At 43.7% G+C, this 20,439-nt stretch overlaps 2 protein-coding genes across 3 annotated transcripts in view; one reads left to right on the top strand and one right to left on the bottom strand.

The window, feature by feature from the left end:
• The window catches only part of pigk (phosphatidylinositol glycan anchor biosynthesis, class K), a 79,853-nt gene extending 70,594 nt beyond the window's left edge, over positions 1–9,259 (top strand). The window contains exon 11 of the mRNA XM_061693517.1: positions 9,110–9,259. Within this exon, the coding sequence (XP_061549501.1) occupies positions 9,110–9,124 (15 nt within the window). The 3' untranslated portion in view covers positions 9,125–9,259. The remainder of the gene's footprint in view (positions 1–9,109) is intronic.
• st6galnac3 (ST6 (alpha-N-acetyl-neuraminyl-2,3-beta-galactosyl-1,3)-N-acetylgalactosaminide alpha-2,6-sialyltransferase 3) lies at positions 447–19,396 on the bottom strand. Of its 2 annotated transcripts, XM_061693518.1 has the most exons (5): positions 19,200–19,396; positions 14,075–14,269; positions 9,083–9,492; positions 4,180–4,287; positions 447–3,146 (listed from the first exon to the last, which is right to left on the bottom strand). In XM_061693518.1, the coding sequence occupies exons 1-5, from the start codon at positions 19,215–19,217 to the stop codon at positions 2,957–2,959; spliced, it is 921 nt and encodes a 306-aa protein (XP_061549502.1). In that variant the 5' UTR covers positions 19,218–19,396; the 3' UTR covers positions 447–2,956. The 2 variants fall into 2 exon arrangements, with proteins under 2 accessions (XP_061549502.1, XP_061549504.1); XM_061693520.1 differs by lacking the exons at positions 14,075–14,269; positions 19,200–19,396 and adding an exon at positions 12,827–13,090.
• Between the last annotated feature and the right edge of the window lie 1,043 nt (positions 19,397–20,439).

Raw genomic sequence — 20,439 nt, 5'->3', positions numbered from 1 at the left:
GTCTCAAGGATGTCAGATGAGCGCCTTCCCAAATGTATCCTGTATGATGAACTGCTGGCCGGAAACATTTCAAAGATATCATCAAAGCCTCGCTAAAGGACTTGGCATTGAACCCAACTCATGTGAGACCCTTCCTCAGCATCGCCCAACATGGCGAGGGGCAATCAAGAAAAGAGCAAGCAGCGCATCGCATCGCATCTGCTAAGATGACGCTCATAGCACGCAATTGCCATGTTGTCGACAATCCCCCACCACAAGGTGTCACTAGACTGTCTTGCCCCCAGTCCCAGAAGCTTCAGGGCATAGATCGGCCTTACCATCCATCTCCACAATCACCCCAACGGATAATGCATCAAGATGGTCCTCTTCCTGTAAAAAGGACGAAGAAGAATACGACGCACATTGACAGTAAATAAACCCAACGTCACCACATTCATGAAATCGAGTGCTTTTAGGTTCTTTTAATGCCAAAAACAACAACAACAAAATACATTCTTGTTCAGTTGAAAAATAAATCAAACATTCACAAAATGCCACTAGCATTTATGAAGCAAATGAAAATGAAAGTGGAGTTTTTTCTGATTAATAAACAAAATGTATCATTTTGATGCTAATCTTGCACCAGTAAAACAAATGTTCATACTTAAGTGATGTGTTACATTCAATATCACACACACAAACACACACGTTTACAAGGACACTTGATGTGGAACAAAAAAGGATAAAGGTCACAAGAATTGGAGTTATGTTTTTTCTTTCAAAATATAAGTAAATCTTAGTATGATGCAGTGCAAAAAACACAATATTAATAAACATACTTTTCAATGAATACATCACCTTTACCTACGTAAAAGCAGATTTCGTTTGTATTGGGTTTAATCACATTGTTGCAGGTGTACCTAACGGAGGGGTTAGTAAGCGCCCGCCATCAATGAGGTGCAAAACAACAGCAAACTGAAAACGCTGACGAAAAGGGTAGCGGCGACGCCCCGAAAATGAAGTCAATCGCATGTAAACCGATCTGAGAGCTGCCGGGTGACTGCAAAAGCACAGTGCATGTCCGTGCGTGCGTCTTGCCTTTGAGGTAAACAAGCACAATGACATCATCAAAGCCCTCCCTAGAATAAAAACAAAAAAAAAGTGGTAAATAAATGCCTTGCTGTCTGTCACCGTTGACAGTGCCCCGAGGCATTGCCAGAAGGAGTCGAACCTGTGACCCCCAACGCCCTCCTCGCCAGTGTTGCTACTACGGCAATATCTTTCACTGGGTTCTGTGTTAAAGGCAAAGGCTGATAAACATCAGGTCTTTAGCGAGATCTCTCCTTGAAAGAGGCTAAAGTCAAGGTCTGATTTGTACGTTTGTAGACCTAAACGCGGCTGGGATTTGCTACATGCAAAGAACACGTGAAAAGGAGGCCTGGGTCCGGACTGACCCACGAGCATGTTCTGAAGCTACAGCATGAATGTGGTTACCATGCACGCTAGCTAGCTAAACAGGCGCCTGCTACTTTGGTTCCTGCTAAACGGGCGTATTTCCGCAAACAGTGGCCGAGTTATTTACTCCACTGCAGTTTGGGGAAGGCGAAATGTTACAATTCTGAGTGAAAGTGCAGTCTAAAGCAAAATAAAAAGCAACAAATGTGCTGTAGCAGCAGTGGTTTAGCTTCCAGACAACATCACGGAGCGAGCACAAACCGTCAGTCAAATGGAACACTAATCGACAACCGTCTTCGTATACGGTAAAATTGTGTATTAAGAACAAGAGACTGGGTGAAATAAATGACCACAGAACATAAACATGGACTCACGCAATTACTTTTTCACACAGGGCAAGGTAGATTTCAATATTTTTTTCCCCTCAATAAATAAAATCACCATTTAAAAACTGTATTTTATGTTTAATTAGGTTTTCTTTGTTAGATTTCTATATTAGTGTGATGATTTGAAACATTAAAGTGGAGAAACGATGCCAAAAAATAATCATAATAATTTGAGGAAGTGTAACTAGCCCTGTAACCTACACATTGTGAAGTAACCACACAACCGGAGTCTCGCGGAACACTAATCGTCACTAAGGTGTTTAGATGCAGCCGGTGACTATTTGAGGAAATACTGTGGTTTAAAAAAATACTCGATAAATAGAAATAAAAGCATCGGGGGGTTGTAAGTCGTCTCACTGTGCTACAGTAAAGCCGATGAAGGACAGGCCTGAAGGATAAATGAAATGTGACGCCTCATGAATCACCATCCTGAGCACAAACACCTGGGGGAACTGGCATGACAAGAAGTTGGGCGACATGACGCGAGGCTTGACATGAAGAAGAAAAACGAGAAGAGGAGCCACAACTTTATGGAGTGTGACCATGTCCAAGTCCAACTGCACGGATCTCTGCTGAATAAATTAACAAGTAAACACATGGAGCTAACTTGCGCCACTGAAAAAAAATCAAAACTGATGACACCCGCGAAGGCGTCATGAGGGTTTACACAGGAAATGACGGAGCATCTGCCTCCGGTTGCGGGTAAGTCGTACCGGACATCCGACTCCCACGCCTGCCTTTGACCAGGACGCGTTTTCGGTTAAATTCGCTGTGACATCTACAACAAAATGCCGGCTAACCCGTCTAAGGGACACCTTCTTCCATCAGTTTTGACTTCAGTGAAGGCTTCATGAGGGTTTGCAGTGTCAATGTCTCTGCCTTCAGTTGTTGCTCGGTCCACGCAGACACTCGATTCTAAGGTCCCTAGATCGCGCCGAACGTGACCGAGACTCGCCACAGCTCGCACTGACATCTGGATCTCCAGCTAACAGTTTCTTCCTTCGGTTTATCCTCGTATTAAAGAAAAAGGGAGCCTTGGCTGGACTGCTGCATGATGTGAATGGCAAAAAGCGTCCGCTGTCCGCCAAACAAGCAAAAACCTGACGGATGATGTTTGGAACGAGCGTTTTCGAGCATCACGACAGCTGCCAGGGCGGGTTGAAGAACTTGATGGCGTGGTTTTTCGACCATTTGGCGAACACCGTCTTCTCTGTGACGAAGCGGTGCCCTCCATAGGGGGCGCTCTCGTGCAGAAGGTACTCGGCGCATTCGTCCCGGCTGCCGGCCTCGTAGTAGTGGTAGGGGACTTTGCGGTAGCCTTCGGTCCTACGAGGGACGGAAAGAATTGAGTAATTTCACCACTTTAGCCTTCACTCCCTTCACAACAAGCAGCACTTTGACATATAGTGAACAGTTCCTGAAAAGTTTACTGCTTCAAGTTTACTGTTGAACCAAAAATAAAACAAAGACAATTACGCGTGGTTAATTTACATCATGTAGCTTTGCCTTGGGGAAGTCAGTTTAGCTTAATGCTAACTACTCTTGGCAAAATGCCATAGACAGGCTAATGAATAGCAGTGTTATAACCCTCTAAGCAATGGCTCCAACACATATAGACAGACATTATAACAATACTCACAGGCATATATTCTTTATCCTTTACAAAAAGTGACTAACATTACTACAGCTTACTGAGCCAGTTGTGAAACTCTTCTTTGTATTTGCTTCTGGTATACTGCCACCAGGTGGAAGTAGCAGCACAATGTCCATTGAATTGAGGCAAAGAAATGTCCCAAAAACTGTTTAATCCTTTTCTATTTCTATTTAGTTTGATCACCTCTGCATGCGTTTATGAAGTACAATATTATAGTGGTATATTTCTTATTAAAAAACATGACAAAAAATGTTTGTTTATTGGGGGAAGCTGGAACAGATAACTGGGATTTCCATTCATTTGAGATACTAGTGTTTTGAGTTACAAGCGTGGTCACAGAGCAAATTATACTCTTATATCAAGCCACCACTGTACTATGGTCATAAGCGTAAAACGGACCTAAACTGAAGCGATTATTTAGCTCTTGACACTGCGATACTGTACTCCGCAGTCTCAATTTGGCTGCAGTGCTCCATTTTCTCTCCTTTCGGATCAAATGTATCTTCTTAAGTAAATACGAGAGACGCTCGTTCTCCTCAATGGCTCTTGTCATTGTCGTTATTTTCCCAGTTTCCGGCGTCACGAGTTTGAAGTGGAAACCACAGACGCCCAGAGCAGGGCTGAGCAGACCCGTTTATGTATCGTATAGTGGAAAGGGGCTAATAGTTGTGTTTCCCCCACACACGCACACAGGCGGAGTCTTACTTGCAGTAGGTGTCGTTGATCATGCCGTAGACGTGGATCTCTTTGCACATGTCCATGGCGAGGATGAGCGTGAACCAGCCGGTGCTGAGGTACGACCCTGACTGGATCCTGTACGCACAATCAAACAGCCATAAATCCTAAGCAGAACATTTATTTGTTTTTTTGGGGGGGTTTTTTTTGCTTTGTTAATTGGGCCCCCTACAAGGACGACACAGCACTGCAATTAATTTTTAATGATGCGAATGAGTAATGCCGCCGTGTCAGCTCGCTCAAGCGTTTCTTCATTCTACCGGAGAGTAATAAGCCATTGTAGACCACGTGAATGCCGCTGCTGCTTGTTTTCGATTGCTTTCTTTACAAAGGCGACTAACTAGCTACTTGCAATGCCACAAGAACCCATATGAGGAACATCAAATTGGTGTTGCTGCATTGGAGAATTTTGGGGAAAACAATATAAATGTTTATTTGTGATAAATGTACATTTCTGAGTTTCATAGGCAGTGGAGTTTGGGGACATTTTCAAGCAAAAACCAGCAGTTTTGTGGTCTTTTGTGGTCTATATGAGGTCATATTGACAAAATAATTATTTGTACTGCTTGTTACTGCTATCGTCAGGGCCTTGAATTTGAGGTATGACGGAATGTGGTTTGTCGCACAATGATTTTTTCGTCCTTGTTGCTGAGTTACTTATTTTTAGATTTGTGGAGATTGGTGACATTATCATGCAAAAACACAGCAAATTCTTGGTCATAGAAAGCGCTCATCATAACCTTCTATTTGAAGGTATGAATACTATGATTTTGTGAAGATTTTTGCTCATTATGTAGTCATACAAGGTCATGCTGACAAAATAATTGCAAATGTGAAAGCCCCCATCATGACCTTCAATTTGAGGACTCACACGATGTTATTTTTTGCTTCATGGCTTCTGCCCTCGTTACTGGCGAACTTTGTGGAGATTGGTGACATTTATTGCCCTTAACTGATCAGACAATGTCATATTGACAAAATACTGACCTATCTGGAAAACCCTCACCATGACCTGTTCATTCAAGATATAACTCAATGCAGACCAGAACAAAAACAAACCAGCTGAGCAGCTCTGTTGCTGCTAGGCCTCCACAAAGTTTGACAGCCATCAGATAAAAGAATATTGAATGATTGCATTTTTTTGTGTTTGACCATGCTGTGACGTTGAACTTGATACTTTGTCAAGCAAAAATCTCTGAAACCCAAAAAAAACAGAAAAAAAAAAAAACAATTGGAGTGAATATTATTTGAAAACTGCTCTGAAACACTGCGATTGGCTGGCAAGCAGTTCAGGGTGTACCCCGCCTCCTGCCCGATGACAGCTGGGATAGGCTCCAGCGCGCCCGCGACCCTGGTGAGGAGAAGCGGCTCAGAAAATGGATGGATGGATGCTCTGAAACAAAACACCATGTACAGTGCACAATATAATGCATACCACAGCAGCCCACGCACATAAAATGTCACCTGTGACTAACAGTGTCAGCATTCACTGTTTCTCGTCACATTTTAAAGCCATGTCGCTGACAAACCGGAACAGAACATTCCCACTGCTATCATACCGTGAACATCTGGATGTTCTGTTCCTGAAGGACAAACAGACACTCCAGACGTTTTAAAATGGCGGTCTCATCACAGGGCGGCAGCTGCTGCAAGCTGGCTGATGTGCCCAATATCCTTTTAATCTCGCTTTATTAACGCCGATGTCACGCCTGTGTAATCGCGCTTCATAATCGGCTGCGAGCATCCCGTGACTGCGCTTAGCCGCATGGAAAAATTGGCCTTTGGAGAGAAAAAAACAAAAAAAAAAGATGCTGTTCGACAGCTCGACCATGTTGCTCTCAGGGATGGAATTCATTATTTTTGAGATGTAGTATTTGTACGCACTAACTGAACACTAACGACATCTTAACTGCTTCTGTCTGTACATACCAGGGCAATTCTCATTGCAGCTATAATTTAGTGTCCTTCCAAAGGTGTAATAATATCAAAAAAAAAAGAAAGTTGACTCCTGAATGATAAAAGTTAAATAAAGTAAAACTACTCAAAAGAGGCCAGACACATAATATGGAGAGCAATACTGTCCCCAAGGGGCATCCGTGTATTTATGTATGGTCAAAGGAATTTGTGTGTGTAACTGAAATTGAATGAATCGTTGTTTTTTTTCAAATTGTCTATTTTGAACATATTTTTTAACCTAGCCATAATGAAAAAAAAATCGTCAATTTGCTGTTGTCTTCGTTTTGCAATGCCCCAAGATGCCACAAGTTGGCGCCAGAGTCTTGCCTGATCTAAAAGTAGTACTTTGGCACCATCTTGCTGCCATGGAACTACATGTATATTTAAATGAGGGCAGGTCAAAACCCTGGCTAATATAAAACTAGTGCTTTGGCGTCATCTCGGGGCATCTCCGTGTCATGTCTTGCATGTGTGTGCTGCGTCTCCCCCCCGTGTCGTGCTCACCTCCTCCCGATTTCGCCTTCCTCACCTGCGCCTCGTCATCCCTGATTACCCTAATATTTTGAACCTTGTGTCTCATTCCGTCTCCTTGCCAGTTCGTTGCATCTTGTCGTCGCATTCCAGCATTCCTTGTTCTCGCCACTGACGCGATAGTTTAAGCCTCGGCCCTGTTTGATTGCTGGCATTGCCTTTGCTGACTGTCTATCTGTGTACCCAAACCCCAGAACTGTGATGCAGATGTCCTAACCATTACTCTACCATGCTAACCCGTGCACAATCCAACTGAAGAATATTTTAATGATTGCGCTGTACAAATGGTGGCTAACGAAAAGGATAACGTGCCAAACGTGTTGCCAAAGATCCATGGATGGGATCACGGCGTCTAATGGATGCTTGGGCAGGAAAGCGGGCATGACAGCGTGATTTAAGCGAGGTCGCTTATCTGCCGCCGCTGGCCGATAGGATCCGACGGGAAGCCACTGCGCAGCTCGGCGGGCGGCGGCAATAAACCTCGTGTGTGCGGCTCGCAGATTACGGCCAACGGATAACAGCCGTGACACGTTTTGGTAAATGGAAAGCGGTCTGCGGGATGTCTGCTCAACCAGCAGGGGGTGCCGTTAGTTAACAGTCGAGACAGGCCGCAGTAGGAAGCAAAACAGGATGTAAACATCCTTCGATCCATTTTGTAGAGCTTGACCTCATTACGTACTCGTGTCTAGGGACGGGAATGGCTAAAAATTTAGCGATTCCGATTCCATTATCGATATTGCTTATCGATCGAATTCCTTATGAATTCTCTCATCGTCATTATATATGATATGATAGTACAAAAGAATTTTCTCACCCTTTGACGCAATTAAAGCTTTACAAGGATGGCAAGTAAACCCGGTATCATCTTTACATGTGCAGTGTAGACAAACTTTAGAAGAGTGTCTCTGCCTTGACACCATCGTCATGTAGCAAACGTTCACACTCAAAATACATTTCTTGCATGTGTCGCAATTTGCAATTTCTGACAGCAGATATTTGGTCATTTGCAATGTCATACAAGGTCATATTGACAAAGTAATGACATAAAGTGGAACCTCGATAAAACGGACCCAGATATATCGGATATTGGCTCAGACGAACCTGCGACCGACTGGCGATCAGTTCAGGGTGTAGTCCGCCTTTCGCCCAAAGTCAGCTGGGATAGGCTGCAGCACCCCGCGGCCCTGAACAGGATAAGCGGTATTGAGAATGGATGGATGGATGTTTATTGCCGCTGTGGTGGAATGCAGGCAGAGAATAGGACTGACGTATTTCCAGGGAAAAAAATGTATCAAGCTGATCGCCTTTGGCATCGGCTTTGGAACTAGGAAGTACACTAATTCCTCGCAGCTCATGAAAGCGACTCGCCTATGATGAGTATTGTACTTCAACAATGTCACCATGACCAAGCATGTGAAACTTTCAAACATTTCCAAGCTTTTTGAAATATTTATTTACAACAACTTTATACTGTACTGGGCATTTTAGGCCACGAAAAAAAACTACAAAACAATCATTTTGAACAGTATAATCAAGTTGGAGGATATGGCCTGAAAAAAAAGTGCTTCAATGTAACGGACAATCGGCTATATCAGACGACCCCCCACTCCTCCCGCCCTACTAGTCCCTTCTATCGAGGTTCCACTGTATCTGGAAAGGTCGCTTTTGAACGTTTAAAGTGAGGTATGACTCGATGTGGTTTGTCCACAATAGTTTGGGACATTATTCATGGTGAAATTAGTGTCGATTGGAGAAATTCAAGGGAAACAACAGCACTTTTTTTATAATTAGATCCTCATACAAGGAAATATGGACAAAGTAATTACATGCTGTATCTGGAACGCTCTCTTCAGGATCTTTGGTTTGTTGGAAAATATTTTTTAATTGATTTTGAATTTTTTTGTCAATACGAGGTTATATTGACAAAATAATTACCTAGCTGCAAACCTCTCATCGGGACCTTTAATTTGAGGTACAACTCAACATCGTTTGTGCGCAATGATTTCTGACCTTTACTGGTGAATTGTAGGTGTAGAAATGTGGATATTGGTGACACTTTCATAGAGAACAGTTATTTTTGGGGAACAGTTCTTTTTTGGGTGATTACATCATCTAATAAGGATATTTTGACCTTTGATTTGAGATACGACTCGACATGTTTTGTGCAGTGATTTCTGACCACAGTAGAAATGTGGATATTGGTGACATTTCCAAGCAGAAAAACATCACTTTGTTGGTCCTTACATCATCTCTTAAGGTCATATTGACCTAATAATTACATTTCTGAAAAGTTCTCACCAGGGCCTTTAATTTGAGGTACAACTCAATGCCATTTCGACATAATGATTTTTGACTTCAGTACTACTTTAATTCCATTTTGACTCACCTGTCCTTGCCTGTCTCTTTCTTGAAGGCCATGTCGCAGTAGTTCATCCTGTCCTCGGTGGTGGCGTAGATGCGCGCATGCGGGTAGCTGTCGGCCGCCTGTCGCAGCATGTTGTACACCACGCCCTTGCCGTCGGTGCGCATGTTGCGCAGCGGTCCCCACACCACGTACACCGTGTCGTTGTTTTGGCCGAAGAAGTGCTGCGGCCTCTGCAGCAGCAGCGGCACGCTGGTGTGCGACACCACCCGAAGCGTGGTGCGGCGGCCCACGTCGCGCTCGAACCCCCGCGTGGGCGCGTTGTTCATGCGCCAGATGCACGGCGAGCTGTCGATGAGCGTCCCCGCCGCCTGGCCCAGCATCTGGCCCGAGCTGGACACCACACTGCACAGCTCACACTTCAGCTTCAGGGGCTGCCGTGGGATACGGGGCATAGGAAACAGGGCAAGGTTAGCGTCACACTCTTTTTATTTTTATTTTGTGATTGACCTTTTGCGAACAAAATGCTTTGATTTGAATTTGGGCTGGCCTCATGTGTTTGAGTCCATCTGTTTGCACGTTTACCTGTTTTGTATTTGTAAGTTTCTATTTCCTTTTTTTTGTACCCTTGATAAGACACTCAGCCAGATTTAGTCTTGACTTGGGTTGGGGAAAATAATCAAATAACTCGCCTAAGTCGAGTCCACCGGGACCACAAAAAAAAACAAGTTTTGCCCGCAACCATGTTTGCGCCGCCAGAACCAATGTTTCACACGGACATTTATTGCAGACGGACGCAGACAGAGGAGCATCTGTAAGACACTATTAGATGTGTAATGTGCATATAACATGATGTATGAGTGAGCTGAATGGTAGTTAGTGTTTTTCTTATTTTCTAAAATGGTAATCACTAGTGCGCCAATGTTAATCGTGAATGCTAACCATTTAGCAAACGCTGATTCTGTTGTCTACAAATTCTGTACCGAGTTTATGACATACACACAGTACCAACATATGCAGTTAAAGGATGGAAGTCCAGCCCTCAGGAATGAGAATAAAATGTATGTTAGTCGTAAATAAATAAATACAATTTCAGACTCGAGTACTCGGCGAAATATCCATAGGATAATTGATTGATTCTTATTCAACAAGAAGGAGAGAAAACTGACTACTGAGTGCATTTAGACGGCTTCTCATGCCAGGCGTTGGCTGTACAAAACTTTTGTGTGTGTTATAGTTTACATTACATAACGGTTTACATAAAATTATTGGTAACTTATTTTCACACTAAAAATGTGACTTCAAACATTGCCTGTACAGTTAACAAAAGTTGTGTAATAAATGGCAACAATTTGGACTCTAGAACGAATTACTGGTAGTAAGACTAATGCACAGGATCAATGAATTATTGGTGTTTCAGAGGTTGTTGCTCAACTGTCAACAGGCAGGCACGGAGCGTTTTTCAAGGAGAATGACTCGGCGTAGGCGGTGGTGTCCGCCGGGAACGATTGCACTAATGTAATAATCACGGCCTATTAATGAACGCCATCTTGAGCATTTTAATCAAGGGCGAGATGCAGTTCACAGCACAGTGGGCATCGTTTAGCGACTTCAACGCCGCAGCTTCCCAAATGCCCACTCTCTGCTTTTTTTTTTTTTTTTTTTTTTTATGTACAGTATGTGGCAGGATTATCAGGATTACAGAAGATGCCTGCAGGAGGTGATGTTTCATTTATTTACAGCAGGGGTGGGCAAACTATTGTGCTCAAAGGCTACAATTTATTTTTAAACCCGAAAGATGACCATGGTCATTCGCAGATGAAGTCAAATGTATATAATCACAGCATAGGTAAAATATGTTTAAAACAAAATACTAATACAGTCGTGCCTTGAGACACGGGTTTGATTCATTCCATAACCACACTCATATTTCAAATCATCTTTCTCAATTGAAATGAATGAAATTAATCTTTTGAATGAAATTAACGCCCCCAAAAAACACTCAAAATTCCTTTTCTGAGTTTTTTTTAGAAGAAAAATTGCACTCAACAGTATGGCGCTGTATAAAATAGTAATATTTGCTCTCCGCATAACCTGCGAACACGGAAAATGCGATTGCAAAACCCCGCTGTACCTAACGTATTGTCCGTCCATCATTTCTGTCCTCCTGTGGGGTCAAGTGGCTGTTGGCAACCAGCTCAATGGCGCATTACCGCCACCAACAGATATTGTTCGTCCACTGCAAGGAAACCAATGTGAAATGATGGTAAAGTTTGTTGCCGCCATCTAGTGGTGTGGGTCTGAAGCGCAATTGTATCTCCAATTGTTGCTCGTATCTCAAGACCCCCCAAAAAATCAGCCAAGCGACGGCTTGTATCTTGAATAAATTTGTAAATCAAGGAACTCGTATCTCAAGGCAGCACTATATTTTTTATTATTCACACTACATGAACGAACCAATTCGTATAAGCGGTACAGAAAATGGATGGATGTATATATTTAATAATACAATATTTTAAATATTTACAATGAAATTAATCATAATTAACCATCCATCCATTTTCTGAGCCGCTTCTCCTCACTAGGGTCGCGGGCGTGCTGGAGCCTATCCCAGCTGTCATCGGGCAGGAGGCGGGGTACACCCTGAACTGGTTGCCAGCCAATCGCCGGGCACATGCAAACAGACAACCGTTCGCACTCACATTCACACCTACGGACAATTTAGAGTCTTCAATTAACCTACCATGCCTGTTTTTGGGATGTGGGAGGAAACCAGAGTGCCCGGAGAAAACCCACGCAGGCACGGGGAGAATATGCAAACTCCACAAAGGCGGGGACGGGGATTGAACCCGGGTCCTCAGAACTGTGAGGCTGACGCTCTAACCAGTCCGCCACCGTGCCGCCCATAATTAACCAACCAATGAAAAAGTTTAATATACAAATTGTTTATGTTTATATGTTTTATTTTACTATTCACAATAGTCACAATTAACCAAATATTTAATGAGATACATGACTAAATCACAAATACAAATTAATGGATGAACACATTTTAATTAACCAATTTTAATAAGAACCAGCTAAATGAATATTGAGTTAATGCTCATTTGGGCCAGACTGTTTGCAGGATGTCACTCCCCAAAATGTGACTTTGTTACATACAGTCTTGACGATTTTTAATCAGAGACAGGGAAGCGATTGACATGCAGCGCCATTTTTATTTAGGGACTATAAAGTGTAAATTTCCCTGGCTTGAGGGCTCTTCGTCAACATCTGAGAGTGTAACCGATTCATAGCGATAATGTTCTACAGCCACTTAACGACGCCGCTTCCTCGCCTCTCCGTTCTACGTCGTAACCTCCCGGGGCCCATTCAATTAACGTGCTCCCTAAATGGGGTATTATATGCCGCTCTTAAAACCTATATAAGTTATGATCACACGCATATATTTGATGGGCTCCCTCATACGGCTCCTTTGCCAAAAACATCCCTATATTATCATCATTGCACTCATATTAAAGTAAGTAACAGTTAGTGTCGGTATGATTATGTTAAGAACAGCGTTATGTCAATGTGGTGTAGGCAAAAGTCGCATTTTAGCATTTACTGTCATCCAAGTGCAAAAAGAGAAGTTAACCATTGTATAAAAAAAACTAAGATAAGATACAACTCGCCCTTTGAAAACACATAACACAGAGAAAACAGGAGGTTAACAGTTTTTTTTAACATTAAATTTCACACAACTATAAAATGAAATCAACCACTAACCACCAAGCATAGATGAGCATATGGCAGACAGCTTCAGAAGCAAACATAGCAGTCTCCATCTTTACTCAGTGGTCCTTCTTGTCAAACAGCAACAAATGCCAGTCACCGAAGATCCAAAACAAAATGCTTTGTTTACAAAAGGTTGGTTAACATCAACTCTGACTGAGAAGGCTATCAAGGGAATAAAAGAGGAAGTAGAAGCGTACCAAAATAGAAGCAGTAACAGCACAAGCAGGTTGACTCAAATGCCATGAACGACACCAGTCACTGAAGATTCAAATCAGAGAGTCCTATCTAGGGGCGGGAACAAAAAAAAAAACCACAAAACAGGAACTAGAAACCGACCAAAATAAAAGCAGACAGCACAAACAGACTGACTGAAATGCATGAATACCATCACAGAAGATCTAAATCAGTCTTTCGTGTACAAAATCGGCTATGACTGAGAGTTCTGGCAATTGAACAAAAACAGGAAGTAGAAATCTGCCAAAATAAAAGCAGAACATCACAGATGATGATGATCCAAATCAAAGTCCTAAGGCCTACAGACTCCATTGAGAAAAGCTACGATTTCAGCAGCACTTTGCGCGTGTGTGTGTGCGAGCCATAGAGTAGGCAGGCAGGATGATGATATTTCACACCTGCAAGAGCCGGTGAAAAGAGGGATGCCGTCATGCATTAAACATGCAGGGGAGAAGTTTATAACCCCTCCACTGACACGGCGCTACGGACGGCGGGAGACTACCATCCGGGAGAAATATGAGCGCTTGTTAAAAGTGTTGCTGGCCAGGGCTTAAGGAAGACTAACTGCCACCCCCAGGCCTCCAACAAGCACCTACGCTGGCGTTCGCCGCCTGGATGGGTCCGGTCGATGCGGAAGGGAGAAAGCTCAGAGCAAGAGATTCCGAGGCTGGACGTTCATTTGTCTTTTTCCGCCGGGAAATGTGAGCCTCGCTGGTTTTCCTGGCTGCCTCCTCCTCGGCTTGTAATTTCGGGGAATTAAAGCGCTTTGATATTTCAATTTCCATAAATTGCACGGGGAGTATCCGGCATTGAACCCTTTGAAGGCAGGAGAATGGAATTGTGGAGCGTGGTACAAAAAACGACAAGGGGACATCAAAAGAGACATTTTCCCAACCCGCCGACCTAATGAATTAAGACGATGCTCGACGAGACGCATCTTCTTAATGGATTGGATGACATTTACGCCCATTCAAACCCCCAACCCCACCGAAGAAAAATACTCACTTCCTGTTTGGGGATGCTGACGTAGCCCGGGTGGGGCTTGAAGGCCTGGTAGGTCTGCTTGGAAGCCACCCAGTGGCCGCCGAACGCCTCGCCGAACGCAGGCTGCCACGGGAAGTAAGGCTTCTCGGCCAGGTGGACGGCCACCAAGAAGAGCGACACCGCCGCCACCAGTCCGGTGGCGATCACTGACTTCCTCTTTGGGCGAGAGAGAGCAAGAACAGAGATGTTTTACTGTGCATCTGGCACGGCACTCGGCAACGACGACAACAAAACAAGTGTGTTGTCTCCGTCTGAGAGGAAGCGGGAGGAAGAGACCAAAAAGTCAAGAGGGAGTTCAATTCAATTGTAAATTAATTACAATAAAGTGATTTAATTACAGTAAGTTAGGACCCATTATTTCTGTCATGTTGTAGTGTTGGTTTGACCTGACTGATTAGAATACATGACCTGAATAGAGAATACTTTTGAAGATACTCAGTATACAGCACACAAGCATATACAGTAAATGAACAAGTCGTTCAAATAGACACATTGCTCCATCTTGTAATCGGATCAGTGAACAGTTATCGGTTTTGTAAACTCGCTGATCGCTGATCGGCCCCAAACATCCTGATCGTGGAAAGGAAATGAGAGAAAGTGGCAGTGAGTAGAAGAAGGGAGTGAGATGACATTATTAGAGGAAGTGAGACAATGCAAGATGAGGTGGGAGGACGAAGCAGGAGAAAGCTGGAGGAAGCGGGATGAAACTGGAGGACAAATTCAGAGGAGGCGGTATGAAGCAGGAAGATGAAGAAAGTGAGAGGAAGCAGGATGACACGAGAGGATGACAAGAGAAATATCAACAGGAGCGGGAGGACGAAGAGAAAGTGGGATGAAAGACGGAGAAAGGGAGATGAAGCCATTTTTCAATATACAGCAAAAGGACAATGAATTCTTGACCAATTAGCAATCAGCCTTGTTGTATAAGTGAAGATGAGCTTGTTTACTGGCACATAATCGGTTGAAATGGGCTTGCAAACAGGGCGCTTGCCTGGGCGAGCACTCCAGCTCCGTAAACAACGGCTACATTGGGAGCAGATAATTGCATTGGGGAATGGAATATATTTTTTAAAAAACTGCTCTTTTTCAGGTCGGGGAACTTTTACCCTCCAAGAAAAACAAGGAAATAAAAACCTCAAGAAAGCGGTCTTTGTGGGTAACTTCCTGTCATCACTTTTCGACACTGTAAACTAGTTTTTAGGAGGCGACTCGATTATGTTCTGCGACTGCTCTACTACATAAGAGTCTCAAAACACAGTAAAAATACTCCAAAATCCAAAACCATTTTTTTTTTTTTTTTCCTTCTTTCTAGCCACTTCATTATAGTCGTCCAGGTCGCTAAACCAAATGCCGCAAGGCTCGCACTTCCTGCCAAGCCCGGCAGAGGGCTCAATCGCCTCGAGCTGTGCTACAGCATGAAGCTCTTAAAAAAAATCTATCTATATTTTTTTCATGACACGAGAGCAGAAATCCTTCAATCCAGCTCAAACAAATGCTAATCTGCTAGCGTCCCTAAGGCTCAAAGTGAGCGTGTGCTTAATGTGCCCTGGAAAAACAAAGGCGAGCAGGCCCAGCGCGTACGTGCATTTGTGTGTGTCACCTTGTGTGCCACAACTAACGGAACACAAGCCCCCAGAGGATAAAGCACTCATATCTGTCCCTTCTACTCTAGGAAACAAACACACACAGACACACACCTCGTGTGCTTCTTAATATGCATTTTTTTTTTTTTTCAAAGAACAAACAATCTTCACAACAAACCAATTTTCCCACATTCGGAGGGTAGCGTCAAAGACGTAAGCAAAGGCGGGACGGAGTCTGTGTAAATGTATTGCGCAATGCCGGGAAAGGGATGTGAAGTTCAACACCTGACGCCCTATTGTTTTGAAAGCAATTGTCGCTGTCCAACAAGTATTCGCATAGGTCACACAGACACGAGCGCTTATGACGTCTAATTGCGGCAACATCCCGCTTTTCTGGGTGTTGTGCAAAAGACAGATAAATCAGATGCGGCGATTTTACGCGATGTCACGGATGTGTGAAAGAGGCTGCTGCCTTCTAAAAGATGTCATTTTTCAAGTTGAGCTGGCAGTATTCCGCATTTGGAGGTAGAGACGGGACAGTGTCCCTGCGTAAGGGTAAATTCCACAAGATTGGGGGCCGCGGTGTAAAGTTCAACACTAGACAGTCGCTGAGGGGGAGGAAGTCGACTCGGCAATTTTCCGCCTTTGGATGTAGTATCAGAGCTGTGACAAGAGGCGGGACAGCAACTGTGCGTAACGGCACCAATACTGAACATCAACCTGGCAATTTTTCCGCCTTCAGCGGTAGGATCAGAGCCGCGTGCAAGAGATTTGCCGCTACACTCACTGGACACTTCGTTAGGGGCAAGCAACACTTTTCCGTCTCGAGGTAGTAACAGAGTTGTAACAGAGGTGGGACGCCAGGAGAGTGTAAGGGTATATTCCGCAATGCCATGACAGGGGTGTGAGGTTCAACACCCAACACTCACTTTGTGTAAATGGCACTCAATTGCGGGGTTGGGGCTTTGACTTTTGGAGGTAGTGTCAGAGCCATAATGTCGTGGTTGTGACGTTTAACACCAGACGCTCACGTCGTGAACGGAAGGAGACCCAGCCACTTTTTGACACACCTACAGACAATGTAGTGTCTTGTGAGGCGGATGTGCCAACCACTAGTCAAGCTGGTCAAAATTCCTCAGTAGGCCGCACTAAAATTAGTCGTTCTTCACAGAGGAAAGAGAATATACGCCTGAGGGTATTGTTATATTATTTGTCTGCATGAGTTGCTCCACAGTTTGTTTTCAAATTGCTTAAAATGTTATAAGACATTTTTTTTCGCTCACAAGTCAAAGCATAAAATCGAACGAACGACGGCTTGTATCTCGAAAAACGTGTAAGTCTCTCTATCCACATTTTTGGGGTGTTTCTATTACTCGTTTTTTTTTTTCACGAATCGCGGAAGGGCTCGCCGATCCCTCGAGAATAGCCAGGCTTCAGTGTACAACTTGGTTTTATTTTCGTGATCGTTCTTTAGTAGCTTTACGTGTACATGTAGCGCAAACAGTAAGGACGACACTAATGCAGACAACAGGATTTTCCACTGGCTTAGAGGTCTGCTTCAAGGGCATCGAGAGCTCGCGGTGAGCCGCCACATGAAGTAAGCTGGGGAAAAGGCGTGAAAAGCCGGTAAGGAAGTGCGCAGAGGATTATGGCGGATTGGCGAAACAAAGGTGGCGATCTCGCACTTGACGTGACGCGATCGGGCTGGGCTTTGCCGGCTCGGACGCACGGCCTCGCAGTGAATCGCTCTGCCGTTCAGGCGGTTTGCAAAGAGCTTTTCACACAAAGTCGCCTGCCGATTGGTCGGTTCCGAGGCTTCTGGAGCGGCGACGTGTTACGAATGCAAATCAGGTTTCCCACACTCTTGACAAGCCAGCGTCATCCATCTGTCATACATGTTTTAAAGTTGACAGCAATTGAGCAAAATCTCTTAGATAGGGTCATTTTTGGAGGAGTCCAAGAAAAGGCCAAATAACCCTAAAATGTCGGCTTCAAATCAAAAATGGCAGACTTCTTCTTTTCAGACTTTTTGTGGGTCTGCTCATGACAAACATTGCTCTTAAATATCATGTTGTTAAGATAAATTGGCTTGAAATAATTATTAACACTGCCAGCCTTCCCAGTGAACATGGATATTTGACTTCTAAAGCCGTCAATGGCAGTGAATGTGTTAAAAGGATCACATTTCTGTGACCTGAGATGCTATCGGTTGACCAGTGTTGTCTTCTTTTTCCAGGACATTTCCCACCACATTTCTTAAAATGAATCATCTCAAATGTCATCTGAACTAGCTAGTCAGTATGTAAGGCACTCACAGCTGATGTAGTCCCACAATGCACTATGATAGCTCACTACAGTGGCCTCTGAGGGACAAGGGACATTTGACCAAATGTCCTCTTTTTGTTTCTCAAAGTGTAGTAAGTGTAGCTCTCTAGTGGTACATGAAACTGAATTCAAAATATGAATCAAATTTACAACATAAAAAACATGCAATACCATCAAACATTGAATGAAGTTTGTAGATGTGAATACAGTCTGTTTGAATTTCTCTAAATCCAGTACTGTACATTTTTACTTTTCAAGTGCAATACATTCATTATGTACAGTTCAGTTGTATTTAACGTTTATATACAGTAGTAGTACACGTTTGCATTTAATATGTTTAGAACTGTTATTTTCTGTGCAATAAGTTTTGTGTGCAATACATTTTAATAGAATCATAATTTAGGTGCAGTGGTAATGTTCAAATGTGATCAAAAGGCGTTATTTCTTGAAAAATATTCCCTCAAAAATATGATAAAAACAAAAAAATGCAACTTCCTTCTCATAAGATTATGACTCTCCCATAAAATTATGATTTCCTCAAGACAATTTGTTTTTTCAAAAGATATTTTTTTCAGGAGAGTACAGTAAGTCCTGTTTAATTTAATCATTTAGGCCCCCCCCCCTCCCCCCTAAATTTAAGCGCGTGTTAATGTTCAAACTGTGCGGATAGGAATAAAATCTCCGCTTTATTTTTGATGAACACCATGGCCTACTGCGATACTGTATCTTAATGGTGGTCAGGATGGTGTGTGTAACTTGGAGAGCTAAGATTTTAATTTTTATTTTTTTTAGGTGGTGCTTGGTGTCAGACGTTTGACAACATCACTTGTTGATCATGATGACACGCACGCGCGCCACGTGAGGTGCAACAACACTTGCATTCACAAAGAAGGCCGACAGACAACACCAAAACGGGCCCACTTTAACGCTGAATTAAACAAACCTCCCAAAATAAGGAGTTTGCGACGGGCGGACCCCTGCCAGAGTTGGACGGCTATTGCCGCGTTATGAGTCACCTTCATCGGCGCACACTACATCATTTTCACGCGTTGTTGTCGTTGATATAAAGGCAGGAACGAGCACCACAACCCCCCCCCCCCCCCCCCCCCCCATTCCCCATTCCCCATTCCCCATTCCACTTCGTCCGTCCGTCTCCCTCCGTTCACTCACTCGCTCACCTTCCACATCCAGGCCATTTTTTTACTTCCACGGTGCAAGTTGGACGCTCCTCAGCCGCACGGCGACGCCATGAAATGTCTCCCGGGGCATTCGGTAGGAGAGCGGGGGGAAAGCCGAAATCCAGCTCGAGGGTAGGTACCGTTATTCGTCCCCTCTGCGGCCTTTTTTTCCTCCTCCAAAGTGAAGCTGCTGCGAGGCGAAGCGACGCTGCGATCTGATTGGTCCGCACGAGCAAGGGCCCGCCCACCCCAGCCCCCCTTCACGCGCTCTCGCTGGCTGACCGCGAGTCACGTGAATGTGGTCTCCGCTTCCTGACACTGGATGTGACGTCAATCGTGCAATTATTACAAGCCCTACTTCTGATTTGAAACCATCATTTGTAACACTATCTTGAAACCTTAACCCTTGTTTGCAAACCTCATCCGGGCTGGCTTCAAACCGTAATACCGTCATCAAACCCAAAATTGAAACCCTAATCCAGAATCCCAGGGTTTGAACCTACTTTGAAACCTTAACCCTGATTTGAAACCCTAGCGCTAACGTGAACCCAATCCTCACTCTGTCTTGAAACCTTAATTTTGAAACCCTTTGGCCTAATTTGAAACCCTGACCCTCATTTGAACTCCCAATTCAAAACCCTACCTTGCCGTTAAAACTAAATTCAGAACACTAACATTAATTTGGAACCCGAATTTGAAACCCTAACCCTAGTTTGAAACCCTAGTCCAAAACCTGACTCTAATTTGGAACACTAAGCCGAGTTTGAAACTCTAGTTCAAAACCATACCTTGGCTTTAAACCTAAATTTGGAACCCTAACCCTAATTTAAGACCTAATTCAAAACCCTACCTTGGTTTAAATCCTAAAATCCCTCATTGGAAATCCGCCCATAATTTAAACCCTAATTTGAAACCCTACTCTGGTTTAAAACCCTAATTTAGAACCCTAACCTTGGTTTGAAGCCCTAATTTGAAATGCCAACCCTGGTTTAAACCCTCATTTGACACCCTAACCTTCGTTTGAAATCCCAATTCAAAACCCTACCTTGACGTTAAAACTAAATTCGGAACCCTAACATTAATTTGGAACCCGAATTTGAAACCCTACCCTGTTTTGAAACCCTAATTTGGAACCCTAACCTTGGCATCAAGCCCTAATTTGAAACCCTAACCCCAATTTGAAACCCTAATTCAAAACCCTACCTCGGTTTTAAACCTAAATTTGGAACCCAAACACTAA

The sequence above is a fragment of the Phycodurus eques genome, chromosome 13 (assembly GCF_024500275.1).
Source record: "Phycodurus eques isolate BA_2022a chromosome 13, UOR_Pequ_1.1, whole genome shotgun sequence".
Classification (NCBI taxonomy): domain Eukaryota; kingdom Metazoa; phylum Chordata; class Actinopteri; order Syngnathiformes; family Syngnathidae; genus Phycodurus; species Phycodurus eques.
Note: the sequence above shows the minus strand (reverse complement) of the source record. Positions and strands in the feature narration are given on the sequence as shown.